Consider the following 17,418-nt stretch of genomic DNA (forward strand, 5'->3'; position numbering starts at 1 on the left):
TAAAATACAGGAATACTTTACAGTTCTAGTTTTAACGTTTTATTTTTAAAAAATTGAATACGTGTTATGGTGAGTTTCAGAGCGTGCAATATTATGAGTTGTCGTTTGATTGTTCACAGACAATATCGCAAATACTAGAGATCAGAAACTATATGAACGAATAAAACTTAAATTATTCAGTTTGCTCAATGTAAATTTAATTTAGGTAGCTCAAATAGTTCCTACAAAATTGATGTGATCTTAACTAGGATAGTTGAGACACAAAAGATAGGTTTTATAAAATATAAGAATTACTCTACAATTCTTGTATTACGTAATGAATTATATGATACTTGCAATATAATTCTATGTAGATTTGCATGGAAGTGCTAAGTCTGTTTACCAATTAGTTTAACACTTATTACAATCATTTTCAGATGCTATAAACTACATTTCTTAAGAAAACTAATATATTTTCCCAAATGTTATAAAATGTTAGTTAAGTAAAACAATTCAGATTTTCACGAAAACAATTCAAAACTATATAACGACGCTTGCGATTCAGAAGCCGGTAGAAAAATGCGCCGATGAAAAAATACAAAAGAAAAAGCAACCGCGGAAAGCTGCAAAGAAAGGTTACAAGAATCTTCTGGCGGCGACCGAAAGGACTTCAAAAGCAATTCAATACGGATGAAATGGCAAGAACAAACCATTTGAGCGGAAAAAATCCGATAGCAAAGCAATACCTTTGGCGACGGCGGGAGCGAGTGTGGTTTTTGTCACCACCAATTACTTTAGCTCAGCTCAGCTGTGATTGTGTTAATTAGGTTCATTATGGCATCGTAATTGGTTTTGATTGAGATGTTACAATGCTTTATGCCTTCGGGAAATAATGTTGTGTAATATAAATGTACACTTAGAGTTATATATTCATCTTGGTAAAGTAATCAAGTTTGTAAGACTGTTTTATATCACGTGATTGACTGATTGATTCTTCTGTAATGTAACTGTTTAGTCAAAAATAATGTATTTAAATAATTATCCAACCCGTATGGGAAGATTTATGATTTAGTGAATAAACATGGTATATACAGGGTGTCTCACGAGAGGTGTCTCAAATTGATTACGGAAAAACGGCTTAACGTACAAGGATGAAATATAATTATTTCCCGCTAAATCGACCCCAAGGAATAACGTAAAAATATTTTTAACTTTTTCCCAATACAGGGTTTGACGTGGTTTAACACTTCATCAAATTGGGCCTTTAGTGTTAAACCCAAATAACATGCATTTGATATATGAAAATTAGGTTTTTTGTTATTTACGCAAAAACTAAAAGAGATGCGAAGTAAGTGTAAATTACAAAGTTGTTAGGAAATAATAAACCTATAAAATGATGTGCCACTTGACATATGTTACTATTTTAAATTTTTGAAAAATGAGCATTTGCAAATTTTCAAAAATAATTTTTTTGGAATTTTTATAATTTCAAAAAAACCGTTACTTGTAGCATATCAAAGTAAAGCTAATTTCATAACGAGTAAGAAAATTCAATCGGAGAAGGATAAATGCATTGGTATAGGAAACACAGAGTATTAAAAAAATATAGATTTTTTCAAAAAAAAACTGCCGCCATTTTGAAACGGAAAAAGATAGCTTATTTCTGTTTTCGCCAAAATGTTTGTCTATCAAATACCTTTAAAATTATGTATAACATGACATTTGTTTACGTTTGAAAATTCCGAGATTCGAACTAGTGACCCTCAGTTTTTGGCACACCCTGTATTGGGAAAAAGTTAAAAATATTTTTACGTTATTCCTTGGGGTCGGTTTAGCGGGAAATAATTTTATTTCACCCTTGTACGTTAAGCCGTTTTTCCGTAATCAATTTGAGACACCTCTCGTGAGACACCCTGTATATCTTTTGTTGAAGTTACATTTAGAGTCAGAGTGTAACTGCGGACTCGTTTGTGGGATTTGTCCCGTTTAAATTTTTGACACTCACAATTAATTGCTACAATGAACATTCTAAATACTCTTGTGGTAAAAGCAAAAGTATTATAATAGGTAACAGAGGGAGTAACTAACTTTTTTTATATGTAAAAAGTCACTAATAGCAATGTTTCTTGAAGCCGTTATTTGTAATTCTGCAGCGTTGTGGGGTTTGCGATTTTTTTTATAAAAATTCTTAGAGCCAGTTTTGCGAAGATCTATTTAAGTTATTTTATTGGGTTTAGTGGGCAAATTAACTTTAACAATAAGACGAAAAATATTAACATTTGGCACATACGTGTTAAACCTAACCATTCGCTTTGAGTGACAGGATAGTTTGATAACATCACCTTGCATATTATGATATGAGTCACCTGATGACGTCACCGCGCGCCTGCGTGCGAGTGTGAGTGCGTGAGAGCAAGCTTGTGTGTCGGTCAATTTATTAATCACAACCACGACTTTGTACCGTATATTTCACACCCCATTAAGAGCTAGCGCTGCCCTGATGTGCAAATCGCTCTCGTCCGCATGCGAATGTTTACATTATGGAATTGTTTTACATATTTGGTACATGGTGAAATGCAATGACGGTGACGTTGCAGTTTTACAAGCGTTATTTGTGCGTTTCAACAGTTTTTACTTTCTCCCTATGGAGGAAGTATTGTTTTCGTCAAAATTCTCGAGAATAAGGTTTGAAGTGATGTCTGTGCGTGTGTGGATGTGTGTCTCTACAGACAGACAACTCTTGTGGTCCGATTTTGACGAAACGTGGTATTTGGGTTTTCCCCTCTGGCGTGTTTTACATGTATTGAAATTTTGTATGGTGGTTTTACCATAAAATAACCGGAACTGAAGAAAAGTCGGATTTAAAAACTACACAGTTTTTATTTATTATGTTGTGGTCTTGTTTAACTGTCAACAAAATGTTGCAGCCCTCAAAATTACGGTTCAAATGTTGATGGACAAGCTAATGGGAAAACGTATTCATCTGTTTGCTTATGTTAGTATGTGTTCTAAAATTACGTTCTATGCTAGTACACAATAAAGACATTTTCTCGATTCACCCAAAGTATAATTGTTCCTCTATATTGATATACTTTAAGGGGAACGAACAAGATCTTGTAGTAATCAAAAATGCCTTAAGATTCGCTACATGTTACATTTTTTTCAAATTTTTTCTGCGAATTTTGAAAGTCCAATACTTTCCAGTTACAGGATGTTTCTTGATACATGCAAAAATTGTAATCTGACGTTGTATCAGAGCTCTTATAAACCTCATCTTGTGCAGGTCTGAGGTTGTAGCAATATAGTTCCCAGTAAGCCAGTTCTTGATTGTCTATTCTCTTTGCCCCGGGCGAAGACCGTGCGATATGAATATTCAGTGTGCACGATTCATGAAATTTGATTTTGTCTTAAACATAGATAAGCGAATGAATACTATTTACTTCTGGATTTTATTTTAACGCATTCACTCGAATTCAGTTCAACCTCGTTAGTACAAACCTCGGTAAAACAAATTCCTCGATAAGACGAATTTATTTAACCCCATTGAAACTTTCAAAAGGTCGATGCTAAAAACACCTCTGTACAGCGTATAACAATGTAATTATGTTAAAAGCCTCCATAAGGCGAATTTGTTTGTGACATGGGATAGGACTGATTAACCTCTATACAACGAATATTGTTTAGCACAAAACCTCTACAAGACAAATGCGATCTCTATAAAAGACGGATTTTCTCATTGTCTTAACCTCCATAGTACGTAGTTTTCAAAACAAACAGAAGATTGTCTCAACATGAAACCCCCACTTATCCCTCTTCCTTTCTTAGTCATTGCCTCCGTGCAAGGAGAAAAACCTCCATCTATGACGAATAACAACAGTCTAGAATACCTCGATAATACGAATCTTTCTCCGCCGCCCTTTGAAATTCGTCTTAAAGAGGTTCGATAAAACAGTTAGCTGCTTATTGCTTTCCATAGTTAGGTATAGCTTCAGTTAATTTAAAGCATAAAGTTAACATTGATGTTTATAATGTATCCTAGTGGATTACTTTTATGATCAAGTAAATAGTTGGTATCAGCAAACTGACCCATACTTTCTCCCATTAGCTTCTTGAAACCTCTTACCATGGGTAAGTGGTTTGATTAACTACAAAATGTTATATTGATAAAGTGCAATACCTTTGAAGTGTAAATTAACATCATTGGGTTTGTACCATTTCGTTTAGAGTTATAAGGTCCATAATATACAAAGTTATAATAAAAATCGTGTGAGCGGTTTTTTAACGCGATTTAATTCGTTATATGATGGGTTTTATCGGAAAATGACGATAATTGAAGTGTCAAAACATTTGTAAACTGCCTATAGGTGCCATATATAAATACAGTACAAAATTTTGTCAAAACTGGACCAAAGGTGTAAAATAGCTCTGTACAGATTTTCCACCCAAAACTCAAACCATATGTTTCTTTAAGTCAATACTTTCTCCATATACCCTATAGGAAAATAATTTAAAAATCATCACAATTAATCTAAACCCCTATTAGGTCATGTGTCTCGTATGTGTTGAATTGATTGTTGCAACAAAATTCTACAAAGAATATTTAGCAACTTTTATGCTAGCATTTTATTAAAAACTCTCATATACAAACTCTCAGATTTTCAATTCAAAAACCAATCCAGTTGTTTTTTGCAATTCAGTTTGTAGTTTCTAGCCTGCTTAAACAAGTATTACATGATTTAACAAATATATGTAACGTATGGATCCATTTCGTGACCTACTGCATTTCGATGCCAATAACTGTTGTGCAAAAAACTACAGTAATTCAGCCTTGAAAGTTTTAGTAAGTCTGGTTTGATAACGGGTTCCATACCTTCACCTCTACAGTAAGTAATTCGCCATTGACGTCATTGACGTGTATTGGTGTTATAACATATGTCGCGACCAGCTGATAAGATAAGAGATGATCAATGTCAAGGTCAAGGTCACGAGTGATTAACACTGCAATTACTGTCTATTGAAGTGTACAATTGCTCTGCTTACCTTCTCATATGAATGATTTAAAGTGTTTGAACTTAATTCACTAATTGTGTATAAAATATTAATATTTGAAATAACAATTGTTAAAACTCGGATTGATTTTAATTTGTGTTTGTTAACAGAAATAAATTACTCACTTGCATAATGTGATAAAGTTGTTTAGGAAAATTGTACTTGTGATAACAACCATTTTCAGTACTGCATTTACAATTTTGAAAATAAACAGTTTGGAGACTTATTCTCAAGCGATTTCCCCCAATCACGGACATAATGATTATTGATTAACCAACAAAAATTTATTTTTCCAACTTGAGAATTCCGATTAAATGATGGATGATTAAAATAATCACTGTATTATGACAATTGTCTCAATTGACAAAAAGTAAATCAATAAATTTTCATTTAATTTTTCAAATGATTATAAACAATTGTTAGACATTCAGGTAGATTTGTTAGTATTCATAAAATCACCTGTCCAACTAAAAAAGTTTGGGTTTAATCAAATATTTATGGTACCCAATGTACAGGGTGTATAAAAAGCCCCTGGACGATGGGAAGTTTGTTATGTATTTTTACGTTAGGTGGTGACAGTAAAAACATCATAAAACCGCCATTTTGAATTGTTACGGAGTAGAAATCTGATACTTTTTTCACCATACATGTACAGTACCAAGTTTTAAGTCAGATTTCTAGACCCATGCTATCATTCGATCTAAGAAACAGATACACTTAATTTTCCTGGAGATTTGTATACACTCTGTATATACAAAACCAACAGAGAAACAGAAAAAAACACAACACAGAATGTAGAACACAGCAGTGACAGTGACTGTGGCGCCGTCTCAACTCTATATCTCCTCTAATGATGACGTTCACTTCCACTTCCGCGATCTGAACTACTTCCGGTGTCGCAACTCGCAACCCCAGCTAGGGGATGTTGACAGTCGCCAGTCACTGAGGGCGTCGTATACGCGAGCTATTGCTACTTTGTGTTAGAAGGCTCGTCTGAATATTATTTGAGTTACACTCAAACTCAAATAGAATCGTTCTTTACCTTGGAAGCATACAAGGATTGGATCTAGATTGTGTTTGAAAATGTAGATCTAGGAAGAATTGTTGTATACTATTTCTAGTCCTTATCCTAAGTGAAGGGGTATTTCCTAATTGTCTTAGAAAAATATTGAATTTTCTATTGATTTTGGATAGAATTGAACATCCTATGTAATTTATAATTAGGGGCACGTTGACTATGAATTTTGATTTTTTAGTATCTATGGTCTATATCAATGGCTACAAAGATTTTTTTTATACAGTTGGCTATCTTATGATAGCCGCCTCTATTAAATTTTCACTGTGCAAAAGAAGGTCATGTCGATCTTAATCCAACACAAGTGACTTATATCAGAGTTAAGCTACAAAAGGATGCACCTGTTATCGAATCTACTACTATTTGCTCGTAGTTTTCATGCTATGACAGCTGACCACACAAAATATGCCATTGTTTGAAATGACCATCCAAATATCTTCAGTTTTGGATTAAAACTAAAGAGGGGTGTGAGCTAATCTAGTGGTCCTGGACTTCGGTCTTTGAGGTTCCGGGTTCAAATACCGCTATTCACCAATGAATTGTATCTATGTTATATTTATATTCCCGTGATCCCCTCCAGACCGTAGCCTGAAGTAGTGTAAATATTAATTTTCAAGGAAGGGTTTTGATACATATACATATAATATTATCATTCCCATTTTTCTAACCTGGATAAGTTAGAAAAATGAAATAGAACGGGGTATGTTACAGCAGCATCACACATACTGTCAGTGGTGAAATGAATACTACAGTATATACATTAAATTTAGACTGTTTTTTTATACCACAGAAAAGAATTTCGTATTACACTGTTAAGTACTTCTAGCCAAAGGTATCACATGGTTACTACAACTGTAATAACCTATTTTTCCAGGTTCAAATTGTCGCAAAGTTCCTGCGCCATTGGAGAGTTCGGGACAGCAGTCTGGTCATCAATCAGGAAAGGGTGAGTTATAATAATTTGTTTTAGCGAATTTCCCTATAGGGAAGTAGCTATTACCGTAGGTCTCATGGTAAGACTTAGGCCCGGGACCGATTTACTTTTTCATTTTGATGTCCCCAGAGGCCAAAAACACCATTCGTTCAAATTTTTATATATGTATATATATATATATATATAGATATATATATATATATATAGATTTATATATATATGTGTCCGTGAACACGATAACTTGAGTAATTTTTATCCGATTTTGATGAAATTTGGTTTGAAGGTATAAGGCGGGATAAACTTGAATGAGTTCGCGATCCAGCATGATCGGACCATGGGAACAGGGTTTTATGGGGTAAAAATTGGTTTTTCTCACTTTTGACCCTCAAAACACAAAATTTCCCAATTTTTCTCTAAACCTTCTTAAAGAGCTTAAAAAAACAAACAATTCAGTATATCAAAGTGTTTTTGTACGGTTATTGGTTACGGAGAAAACTAAAAAAATTGTAAATTTAAAATTCCCACGTTATTCTTATGGAGAATATTGTAAAATGTTGTAGTTTGCTTGTTTATGGATATCTTTTGTTCAAACTTGGCAAATATATTCATTTTCTACTAAGCAATAATTATTTTACTTAAAACACACACTTTATCAGTTTCCTTGTAGCAGCAAACCTAGGTACTTGTTAAACCTAATGTTATTTAAATAGCTCGATTGAAAATCAATTCAGCCAACTGGAAATTCGCTTAGACGGCAGGTTTGCTGCGGCGGGGGTATTTAGAATAAGATAAACCCATAAATCACTCTGCGGATGTGGAACACACACCTGGTACTAATGATACAACACTATATAGGCTTGGACAAGCAAATGTGGACCTAAAGACACAAGGCCTACGGTCTATTTTAGCTTGTCCACGTCTATAGCTCTGTCGTGTAGCGCTGTATCTCGCATGATTTACCCGGCAAAGTACTTGTGTTGTTTAGCGGATTTTAATGGTGTGCAAAATGCGACAGGCACGAAGTCCCCTCGTGACTATAAAATCCCCCGGACATCCGCGCCAGCACGGACAGACAGACAAGGGAAAATATCCCTTACTTGGGCTGCAACGTTGACTATAAATATCGAATATAACGTTTATGTAATCATTAGTTACAAAGGGTATCAAGGAGGGTTGCCATTATTACAATTTTTACCATGGAAATGAAGGTTGGGTAAACTAACATAACCCAACTTAACCAAACCTGACCCTACCCTATTAGCGCCAAATTTGAATAGTGGCGTTCCTCTTAGAACCACTAAAAGTCCTTAACATCATACAAACTCATATGACTCGTTTTTTAATCACGTTGGCGGAAGAGCATAAACATAAACTCACACGTATACCTTTTTCACACATGATATGATGAAACTACTTTGCTCATAAAGAATTCGTTTTAAGTTTTGCATAAATACCGCTTAATACCCACAATTAGAATTGAAGTTTTGCAGAAATACTCTTTTTTGTGTTTTTTTTATTGATTATATAAACCCCAATTTTCGTCTTTTAGTTAGCCAATAGAGACTCCCCAATAAAGAAATGGGTATTTTCGAGGAGAGAACCGCCACTATAAAGTTTGCTATGCAAATAAAGGGAATGTAACTAGTTTTGACATCATAGGATGTGGAATTGCCCCTGAACTGGTTTTTAGGTTTCAGCTTGTGCTATCATCAGGCTTCCAGTCAATAATGTTCAGTCCACTCGTTCTCCCCTTGTAAATACCGATCGGTAAATGTGTATGTGTTTGTGTCTTGTGAACTGTATATAGTTTTTACTAAACGACGTCCAATGGACTGAACATTTTTGACTGGAAGCCTGAAGATAGCACAACGTCGTGCTGAAACCTAGGTCGCATTAATCGACTTACTTGTAACTGGAGACTGAAGGTAAATATAAACCATTATATTTAGGAATGTAACTTACTAACCTTGCCTAACCTAACCTAGCATAACTTAGCCTAATATAGCTTAACCTAATCTAACCTAACCTGAACTGACCTGACCTTACTTGTATTGGGAAAGCATAGTGTCGGTCCTTATATTGAAAAGACCCAAAAAGATTTTTTCATCTTAAAAAACTGGCCATTCACCACCAACAATAGTAGGGAGAGCGGTGTGCGTCACGGCACAAGTCGACTCAGATAGCGAAAGACAAAGGAGTGTGATAAAGAACTGATCAAAAGTAAAAGAATACACAAAGAACCATGGACAATCTTTTGTTCCATAATCTGAGGTTTTGGGAGAAGGTCGACACGTTTATTTTGATAAAAGTTACATCACCATGTCATTGTTGTTGTAGTTTTGGATTTTTCTCACCGTAGTAGTAATACTTATTCGTACGACTTATGCGACTTATTTTCTATTTTTAAGCCTGATGCTTGAATGTATGCAAAACGACACATTGCCTCAGTGGTTTTAAAATTGAGTTTGATGTTGTGAATGTATAAATATGATTGCCATCTTACGGTAATGGTATATTCACGATTACCTCATGTTTTGACAAATCTTTAAATTTCTTTTATATAATTCAGCGGCTTTGTTGCAGTGCGATGCCCGGGTTACGTGTGTAAGCTCTCATACGAGTGTGACAACACGCGTCTAAAACCCGACACAATCGCTTACTCACGTCCCGAAATGAAGCTCTTCTTTTAGCCTAGGTATAAAAAATACTTTTAGTTCAATACCTTTAGCCTGTCTAGTGGGTTTCATATCATCCGTGTAAAATTGACGTTTATCAATTAATTGTTCATTTTTTTATCCATTAAAACAAACAGCATTATGAATAGGTTATTATGTATCTTTGGTATAAATTGAGATGGATCTGATTCTCCTTGTTTGCGAAAAAATGCAGTGTCGATTTGGTTTGTCACAGCTGACTAGGCTTAGAAACGATTAATTTACCTCTTTGAATTTTGAATGTATCAGCAACCACAGAATTAATTGTAATCGCTGGTATGTATTTAATAAAATCGTTTAAATTTTCATCCCTCTTTTTTCAATGTTTCGATCCGTCTAGTTTGCAGTATACAGGACAATTGCTATATAGTGGAGTTTTTAAACTGAACCATTTCAAAATGTAGAAAATTCATGCTTTATGCACGCAGTGTTGCTCAGGATTATTCGGTTCACTTTCATCAGGACGTCAACCTCGAGTCTTATTCCTCTTGAGGAGACGCGATCAAAAGACGGCTTAACCTGGCCTCACTGCAGCGGATAGGCCGTAATCCTACAAAGGCGCCGATCCTGAGCCTATATCCTGTATCCTGCGGTGCTCTACGGTTGATCACTTCGACTAATGGAGACTGTAGACCACCGGACAGCTACTGCAGACCGCACACCCATGACCATGTGGCTTGGGTTTAGTTTTGAGGGTGTTCTATGAGGGTCTGCTATAGTCTGTATGATGGAACCTGTCTCCAGACTCTTCTTCGACCTGGGACTGGGCTTCTATGTAGACGAAGGGCCAGGAGACATAAATTAATTATTCGTCGAAAATAGATGTTTTATGTTTTATTCCCATACAAGACAGTTTTTTAAATGTTAAGATAATTTAGGCCTATATCTTAAAACGATTTGACACCGACCTTTTAACCAGCAAAACTAGAGCACGCCACGTGTAATGTGGAAATCAAAACATGTCATCGTCCTCGGAACACAAAACACAAACCCCATAAACTGTATCGACATGCGAACTCTTACTTAAGTAATAACGTTCTGTGTTAATCAGTGGACGGCCTGATACGTGGGTCACGTGACGGCCGCGGGTCAGCCTTGTCAGCTGTTATCGTGGTGTGTGCGCGTGCGAGAGTTACTATCGACAGTTAATTTATTTCGACCTCAACATCGACCCTACTATTACCCACTGATGATTGATTACCGCCCCTCTGTAGGACCACGAAACGTTCCTTTCGCAACTATTTTCATCACAGATTTGCAACGGCGCGACAAGTGATACGAATGACTATAGACCCATTTCATTGTTGTCCGTCTTTTGAAAAATCCCGAAATCGTGACTTTCCGCGGTTCGCGACGGTTAAACGATTGTGGGACCCCTTTGAAGGAACAGTGACAGATGGTATGGAGTCTAGAGTCAGGGGAATTTGGTTATTGGATGATGGATGATGGGTTTCGATAACAAAGGGAAACTATTCTCGTTAATGGTGTGGCGTTTACAGTGACTTTGATACTTGTCGTTTTGATAAACTGTTGTCGTCTTCGGATCAATTATGTTATGTAAATAATGCGCTATTCTTCAATTCTTATGAGTGTATGCCCAGGTATTGACCTCGCCGCGGTTATGCGGGTCGTTAATGCTATTTTGATACACTTTAAAAGTACAGATGGGTTGAATGGAAGATGCAATTGGTATATTAAGACAGGTAATTTTAAAATCAAAACGAACGAAGACGGGAAGGTCGGACATAAAAACCATGACAACCCTCTTCCAAAAACATCTATGTGCTCACATTCAAATCTGAGGATCTCTGGTATCGATTCCAATTGTAGCTTTGGGACCCAGATGCCAATTTTCACTGAGCAATGATTTAATGATGGTATTAAACAAACGTCAACAAGATGAGGGAGTAACAAGATCAGGATTTGGACCGCTCTCAGACTACAAAAATATATAAGATGCCAATGGCGTAGCAACACAATTAAATAAATAAACAGAGATTACCTCCCCTGCACATACATTGTACGGTTGGGAACAAGCTAGTGCACGTTGGAATTGTATTCAGTAAGTACAAGTTATTGTTGCCTCTCTGCAAAAATTAAACTGCGCCCCTCAACACTTCGCTAATGGATCATTATAGCCACCGATAAAAACGAAATCCCCAGCGATGACGACAAAAGTGAAAATGACCGTGAAAACGAGTCTCGTGATGAAATGTTTCAGCGACAAATAATTGATGAGTTCCTGACCCGAGCCCCGAGGGTAGGAGGTTGGGGCTCAGCCAAGTTTCTAAGTGGGACTCATCGCGGGGGCGTCTCATGAATTTTTAATGCCTTCATTAAAAAAACATCAGCGCTTTCAAATTGCGAGAGGATAACAACAATGAGGCTATACCGAGCCGTAAAGGACTGCAGCGGACTGCAAATTGCATATAGGGCGAGCTGTTGCAGCTCACTTGACAATAACAAAGGAATTAGTTAAAGGCCAATTGCAGATTGTTGATGCTGTAGATACATTTATTCTAGATTAGAAAACTGATACACACTTTAATGCTGATCATGATGTAAAACAGCATTACCACTTGTTGCAATCCTGTCATTTGTGTTGCCAACTATTTCCACCAGATTTAAATGTAATATGCACCTTTAGTTCTTTCTACTTTTACCTGCTTCACACTTAATTTACAAACAATCTTAGCTGATACGGTTTACAATATAAGTTTTCTACCCATACCGTGTTTGTACACTAACACATTTGTAAAGTTTCAGAGATCTATGACAATTTAAAGTACCCAATAAACCCAATTTAAAGACGCCCATTTAATTGGCCAGTTAAAACCCGAGGACAACCCGAAGGCAAGGAAACATTGAGTTAACAAGCCAATGAAGCATAATCTATTTTGTCCACTACACGGTCGTACAGTTGTAAGGTACGACGAGATGTTATCTATTCTATGCATTCAGGATAGGAAGGATATGTTACAAGGCTTTTTGTCTCTCAGCGTGAATTTGGGTCAAATTACGCATAATTTGTCGAGCCGAGGGCGATTCAGTAGCTGTGGTAATAATAAGGAGTGATTTTGTAATAATTAGTTTTCTTTTCATTTATTTACATTGGTAAAAAAGTTTCAACTTGGTGAAAGTTTTAAAATATTATGTTATTTTAAAGTTTGCAATTAAAAGGGTTCTTTGTTTGGATCTATTTTAGTGGTGCATTGTGTAAAACTAACGTGTGCTCAGTTTTTAGTTTAATTTACTTAATGAGTCGTAATACTGTAGGGTTAAGATTCAATTTATAATTTTATAACATACCAGAAGTCTTAGCGAATTTAAAGATCTCGAATAAATATTCAACAGTTTGTCGAGTTTGGTGATCGCATGAACAGATGCTTGAAGAATTAAAAGCATTTTAGGCGAACATAGTTATATATGCTACAATTTTCAATAATATTAATTGCAACAAGTCTAAACTAATAAAAAAAATTGTGTATAGTCAATTTTAGACGAGAATTTGCTTATGTCACAACAAAACGCTTAACAAAAACTCAACTTTGTAATCATCTTTAATTGAAATCCTAAAACTGCATTCATACAACTAAAAATCCAACATTCAATTGAATGCATTAAAATATAACGTCTACCTCTGGCATGGTCTTAGCATTGTTCTGATAGCAAACAATAGTAGTAAAACCTGAGGATATTACTAACGACACCAGTAAACTCTGCTTGGACCAATAGCAGGGGAAATAGGCCGAGTCTAATATAGAGTTAAAAGCTGGGTTTACAGCACTAGAGTGGGTTAACGGGCTGAAATAACCGTAAACCGCCTAGTAATAGCGACTGTAGCGATCTAGCCAGATCTAGCACTCTGGCTGGCTGTGCTGTCATATCTATCGCTGACACGAATCACACCCACACCCTGTACATCAGCTGTGATTTCATTCTTGATTTATGTTGGGATGGGAGTTACGGATTGATATTTAATTTTCTGTCGTGTTTTGAGTACAAGAATAGTTTGTGTATATTAAACTCCATTTGTATGTATTAGACCCTAACTTCATACCTTGGTGGATCAGTTTATTATTTACCTGTATTTTTGACCCAGTCTCAACGAACAGATTGTAAAGAAAATAATAATGATTTTATTTGTTTGTGTGTATCTATACCATTCCAAACCCTGGTCTTTTAACGTCGACCTTTTTGTTGGACAGCACCATAAATAATATACATTCTCAAGTTTAAATCTACATTCCCAATAACAAAGGTTAACAATCTTGGAATCGAACCAGCGACCTTCAGAGCAATATAACTACTCTGCTACCCAGAAAATCGCTTTAAATCTAATGTAGAAAATAAATATACACCCACAGTTCATTATACAAACTAATACATGAATTAGTGGACTAGCTTTCTTATTGTAGAGTTGTACAGGTTTTAAATTTATGTGCTTCACATCGAAGTGAAAATGTAGAAAAGAATAACGCTTTGAATCTAATTAAGCAGACCTTAAAGCCAGAATTCATATATAAATCCCAAAGTACCCATGAACTTTTGAGAAAACTACAAGTTAGTCACCCCCCCCATAAACCATGTACTTAAAATGTTCGTCATGACGAGAAACCCTGTGCAAAAACTATCCATTATTTCATAAATTGCCCTTTAAGGTCGTAATTCCTTTCTAAAGGGAACTTTCCATATACCTAATGTTAAAACCTCAGCTGTACTTATTTGTATGTTATTCTTTCAATTTAATTAAAATCAGGTGTGATTATTTGTTTAACTGTACTCTGTTTTGTTTATTTCAGCTTAACTTAAACCAATCAATAGTTTTATTAATACTTATGAAGTTAAACGGGGTGAAGCTTGTGGGTAACAGTTAGTTAAATTAATACGTACTTTCGAAAGCTCCCCTCAAAATTTAAACAATAATTGGGTTCAGCCCAAGATGATTTTTAAGGACATGACATGATCCTTAGTTTAAAATGTCAGCATAGTATGTTCAATAGATTTAACGATGTATAGTAGACACAGTAGACACAGACGTCTAAAATGTATATTTGAGTGCAAATCACACGTTCTTATGGCAATGGCACTAACTACATTGTACGTCAACACAATCGAACATATGTCCCATTGTTGACATGACATACTCAGGTGTTCAAAGTACACAATGCGCATCTACACACAAGTTACATAACGGCGCAGTTAGGCCATATGGCGCAGTTTAGACACATGCGCCCAGCCGGTGCAAGTGCAATTAGAGAATGCTTACTGTCACACTGTCAATATCACATTTCCACCAAAGGTTGTTTGAATTCCGATATGAACATTCTGTACTCACGTGAGTGATAGCTTGTGACTAATTTGGAAACATCTGTTAATTGCATACTGTGAAATTGACTATTAATTAAAAAAATAGTTGTAGATTGGAATGTGTGTTCGTCAAAATTCAGGTCTTTGAAAACGTGTGCTCCCACTATCTCCGCGTTCCGCCATCTCCGAACCCAACTGTCCCGCCACCTCCGAATTCTTTAGTGACCCTTAAATCCTGTCACTGCCTGCGTTGTTAGCTGTCATTGCATCCACGGCTGCGAAGCCCCATGGATGGAAGATTTAATGAAAATTTAACCCGTGGGTTAGGTTAGGTCAGGTTAGGTTAGGTTAGGTTAGGTTAGGTTAAGTTAGGTTAGGTTAGGTTTGGACGGAAAGTCTTAACGCAGGAAGTAACCGAGGATTATAGGTGTCACTCTGAAATTCGGAGGTAGCGGTACACGGAGGTGGCGGGGACGCGGAGATAGCGGGAGGTAACCTTTGAAAACATTCCCTTGAAACAAAAAAGTACTGTGTTCATCAGTCCAACATCAAACAGAACTGATACATTGCTTATCAAAAAATTGATATAGTGTTAACAGTGGCTGCACCATAAAATGAGTACTATGCAACATTTATTTCATAATTATGTGTACTTTGGTTGTATCTGTGTCATAATATCTATCTAAAATCCGGGTTTACATCACCAAATCCTCCTCTGTACAGGAATCCTCTTAACAGTTTTCAAAAATACAACAACGAAATTGAAAGGGCTGTGGTGAAATAAAAAAAAACTTTGTTACAGTAAAATAGCGAAAGAACAAACAGTAAGCTGTAACGTTACACGGATTTGCATTTTACAGCTGAGTAGACATAAGCGTACACCGCTCAAACATAGAATAGCTTTGTTTTCTCTCTAAAACTATTTAAAACTGAAACATTTCCCTTGCAATTTTACATTTCGGGGTTTACCAGTACAACCGGCACAGGTGGTTACAAAATCGTTTTGGAAATTCGTTTCTGGTTTGTGCATTTTCATTGTTAAATTTGTATGACAGGCAAATCACAACAGGGTTGCACAGGGTTTGTGCACAGGCAAATGCACAATATGGGTTAGGCATTATAAAAACTACTGTTTACAGTGTAAATTTATTGTAAAATTGGAAGTTTTCACCCTTAATCTAAACTACTGATAGTTGATTAAGTTAGAAAATCCTTGTACGTGGAAACAATCTATAGGAAAATTCAATCAACACTAATTGCTACTGAACTTTCTGTTCAAATATTTTTACTGTTCCGAATCCAACAACTAAAAATAAATAAGACAAATTTAACTTTATTGTAGCCTACTTTCTGGAAAAAAACTTTTCATGTAGTAGTTTGTATTCCACTTCATCTATTGTTTGCAAATATTTCCTGTTCTTCGTATACTGTTCTCCTCTGGATTCTACGTCTGTAGTAGGGTACGCTGTACTTGGGCCCGCCAATCAGAGAGCAGCATTTCATCCCCACCCCTCCCCTAGGCCACGCCCATCAGCCAATCAGAGAGTAGCATTCCCCCTAGGCCACGCCCCCTAGCCAATCAGAGCGCAGCCCTTTCTCTAGGCCACGCCCCCTAGCCAATCAGAGAGCAGCATTCCCTCTAGGCCAATCAGAGAGCAGCATTTCCTCTAGGCCAATCAGAGAGCAGTATTTTCCTTAAGCCGTGCCCTAGAATTTCCACGTGGTCTAACCTCACATGTGTTCTAACCTCACTTTTTATTTTCCCGCCAAATAACATAACCTCACTTCCCCCAGCAAATATTGTAAATGTGATTGGTAAGGATTGAACCAGTGAACCTCTTAGATCAACGACTTATGCTACTCCTACTATGATACAACACCATACTAAAAATCAACACATCACCCCGACTGGAAATGAAACTTTGGTAATTGGTAAGAATCGAACCTGTGAACCTCTGGCTCATACACAGTCTTATACACAACCAACTGCTAGGAAGAAACATTATTCAGATTAACCATCATTCCAACAATACATAATATCTATGAAATGTTTATTATATGTTCAACAATTGGTGGCCTTTAGAAAGGCCATTTTTGTTCTCCATAGTAAAGTTCTGCTTAAGCCTTTTTCCAGTCGGTTAAACAATGGATATGGGAATTATAATTTGCTTTGTCATTGTTATGGTCTGTAGTATATAGGTATATGTAAATAAAACTCAGCAAATACTGTAAATGTGACTGGTAAGGATCGAACCCGTGAACCTCTGGCTCATACACAGCCTCATACACAGCCTCATACACAGCCTCATACACAACCAACTGCTAGGAAGAAACATTATTCAAATTAGCCATCATTC

General features: G+C 36.2%; 1 protein-coding gene across 1 annotated transcript in view; it reads left to right on the forward strand.

Moving 5' to 3' along the window:
* The window catches only part of LOC128991898 (growth factor receptor-bound protein 14-like), a 194,272-nt gene that overhangs the window by 79,911 nt on the left and 96,943 nt on the right, over positions 1-17,418 (forward strand). The window contains exon 6 of the mRNA XM_054415168.1: positions 6,978-7,049. Within this exon, the coding sequence (XP_054271143.1) occupies positions 6,978-7,049 (72 nt within the window). The remainder of the gene's footprint in view (positions 1-6,977; positions 7,050-17,418) is intronic.

This window comes from Macrosteles quadrilineatus, unplaced genomic scaffold, assembly GCF_028750875.1.
Source record: "Macrosteles quadrilineatus isolate MER2022 unplaced genomic scaffold, UCM_ALF_1.0 Scaffold_4__1_contigs__length_99947679, whole genome shotgun sequence".
NCBI lineage: Eukaryota > Metazoa > Arthropoda > Insecta > Hemiptera > Cicadellidae > Macrosteles > Macrosteles quadrilineatus.